Below are 3,189 nucleotides of genomic sequence, written 5' to 3' on the forward strand. Positions count from 1 at the left end.
TTTTCGTCAACACCTCAATATGGCATTTTGTTTTGCAAGATTACTTCATAACAATGCTTTTCGTTAACACCTCACAAAACAAAATGTCATATGAAAGATTACTTCATAACAATGCTTTTCGTGACCACAAAAAGCACCAACTATTACTATGAACAACGTCAGGCAAGAGCACAATAACGATGCGTGTAAGCACGTTCTAATCCTTTTCAAAAACGTATATAATTATGAAAGTGGCCATAAAGCATCATTATCCAAATAATATATGAAAGACTAGAACTAACACTTATAGAACAAAACCTATTATTGTATAACTAATACTGAGTAATAGTTCTTTTAGTAGATTAGTTTCAGTAGTCAACACTGTGACACGCCATTTTAACATGTTCATTTTTGATACGCCATTGTAATGTGCTCGTTTGAGACACGCCATTTTAACACAATCTGCTTTTGCATTTTTACACATTTAAGCCAAAAGGATAGGTGAATATGAACGTTATATGTTTCTCGTGATATTGTTATTTAAGGAATGTTAACCCTGAATGCTTGTAAGGAACGATTACTATTTGTAATCATAGGAGAGGGAATAAGATTCCGGCACTGAACACTTAACTCACACTACGGCTGTCTGTGAAAGTGTTCATATCTCCTAACTGCCAAATAAGTAAGGTGTTATGGCCTTTTCCCTTGCTCCCTCAGCTTAAATCTTGATGATTTTTTTTTAAATTTCACTATTTCGGGCCTTTCTGGATTATCACAGACCTAAATTAGTCTATTTACATTAGAATTACTATAGTTTACTTTCCTAGGCCTAATCAAGGCTCCGTATATGTACAACATGTGATTGTATCCACGAAGGTACAACTTTATGCTTAATAACAAACACCAACAACAACTAAACTTAGGCTCATGTAAACAGACTTCTGAGATAAAAAATAGGGCCATTATATCTATGTTTTAATTCCCAAATTACCAACTTGTTTTTATACCCTTCGTCACCAGTGGAACTTGTATATCTCATCACGCCCTCAGTAATTTTGTTTAAACAATGTTGAAAGTAGCCCTCTTTAAAGAATTAAAAACAGCTAAAATGTGATAGAAAAAATACACTAAAAACTACGTTTCGCCAGCAAAATAAAATACAAAAAGTAGATTTGTATTTATGTTAAGGCCAAAATGTTGTTCATCATTAAATGTATTTAATATGTTATGGTCAATTGTGAAAAAATGCCTTATGATGCCCTGTTAACGGCGGTGAAACATAGTGTTATGGTATTTTTATGTCCCATTTTAGCTGTTTTTAATCTTTTAATTTGTGTTTAGCTTTTCATCACACGTAACTGCCTGGTTATATCTCTCGATTAACAGTACAGCATTTGTCAGTTAAAAATTCGCGTGTAATAAGTATTTCATATAGCTAGATATCTTTTTTTTGTTTGTTTGTTTAGGAAAATTGTATTATTACCTAATCAGGAATACTTAAGTATTATTGGTACCAGTTTATAGGGAAAGAACAACTAAAGGAAAATCTCCACATTCAGGTATATAAATATCTAATAATCTATCGTTTTCTAACTTATATTATATCTCTCTCTCTATATATATATATATATGTCATTGTACTAGTCTATCTTTCGTTATTTTAAACATCATATAACTGTTTTGGTCTTTCTTTATGTACTTTTCTGTCATGAGATGAATCGAGAAACTCAAGCTAAAAATTTAAAATAAAATCATTTTCCTAACATATTAGCTCTTATAGAAAAATAAGTCTAATTATACTCACCCCATCCGAAATATATACTCCACCAATCTGCGATAAAAAAGATTTTTCATAATTACGTTTTTTTTTCACGTTTCACAAGTGTCTGGCAAATCATTGTAAAACAATGTACGTATTACAATGCTTGAATCAGGGGTAAAATTATACGTAGGCTATAAATTGTCTCTTCTTTCTCTGTTTCACTTCGCACTGATGATAATATATCTAAATTCCTTGTAGTTTGTTTATTACCACAGGCATTTAACATGGTGAATGTAGGTTTTAAAATACTCTATAAAGGATCATTTTCTACTACTTAGTATATATGTGAAAGTAAATCTTTTTAATGCATTACCAGTTAAATATTTACCTCAGAGTTGCGTGTTTCCTGCCCGCTACATAATAGAGTACAGAGAACGCTGAGTGAACACGCTTTAATTATAACGGTAGCGCCACCAGTGATGACAGAGTGTTACTAAATATCTCGATAGCAGTGCATTGAAATTAGTTGCATGTTCTATTTCTCGTTCTCTTCAGGAGTCCTCAAGCATCAGTGGGCCATGAGGAAAAATGACACTGTGGCACAACCTGAGAGAAGCTAAATCTAGGTTAGTGAAAAGATGACACAAGATGAAATAAGGATTTTCTCTAACCTACATTTAGCTTATTTAATCTAGTGTCATCTTCTGATAAGTTTGTAGCTTACTGGATCATTTTCTCTAACCTACATTTAGCTTATTTAATCTAGTGTCATCTTCTGATAAGTTTGTAGCCTACTGGATCAAAGTGAGGCACAAGTTTGAAAGAAGCTATATCTAGGGTGAAAGCAGGAACGTTAACAACCAACACAAAATATTGAGTTTCCCATTTTAACTTAACTGACACCATTTCAGATTTACATAGAAGTGTATATGAAACAAAATTACTAAGCCTTGTAGAGCTAAAACTCAGTTCATTCTTTGACGAAGATTGGAAAAAATGTGACTTTTTAAATTAAAAACATATATACCTGTGTAACGCAAGCTGCAAAATAAAATAACATAGTTATGAGGGACAAAGTTCATTGTTGAAAGTAATGCAATGACGAGGTGTTAAGAGTAAAAAGTCACTAACATCAAGTTACACGTTCTTGAAATTACAAAATCTTAGCTCATCTATCAGCAAACAGTAACACCAGAAGTAACGAATATAAATTAAGTTTAATTACGTAGGTTTATATAGACAGACACGTCAAGGTCACAAGCACTTTAAAACAAGTCATCTTATAGCGCCAAAACTTTTAGATGGATTATTATTTTTTATATATGTTTTAATGTTTCAGTATCACATCCACCAATTTGCGTACTAAGTTAAATGTTTACATATTTTCGTCATGTTCTGCATAGTACCGAGAAAAAGAGTTTAATGCCAACAAAGCACTCCATTAAATA

At 32.1% G+C, this 3,189-nt stretch overlaps 1 protein-coding gene across 2 annotated transcripts in view; it reads right to left on the reverse strand.

The window, feature by feature from the left end:
• Positions 1-2,141, reverse strand: part of LOC111088872 (glycine receptor subunit alpha-2-like) — a 24,909-nt gene extending 22,768 nt beyond the window's left edge. For both annotated transcript variants that reach the window (XM_022400051.1, XM_022400050.1), the window contains exon 1: positions 1,784-2,141. In XM_022400051.1, coding sequence (XP_022255759.1) covers positions 1,784-1,833 — 50 coding nt within the window. In that variant the 5' untranslated portion in view covers positions 1,834-2,141. The remainder of the gene's footprint in view (positions 1-1,783) is intronic.
• Between the last annotated feature and the right edge of the window lie 1,048 nt (positions 2,142-3,189).

Source organism: Limulus polyphemus, unplaced genomic scaffold (assembly GCF_000517525.1).
Source record: "Limulus polyphemus unplaced genomic scaffold, Limulus_polyphemus-2.1.2 Scaffold4625, whole genome shotgun sequence".
NCBI lineage: Eukaryota > Metazoa > Arthropoda > Merostomata > Xiphosura > Limulidae > Limulus > Limulus polyphemus.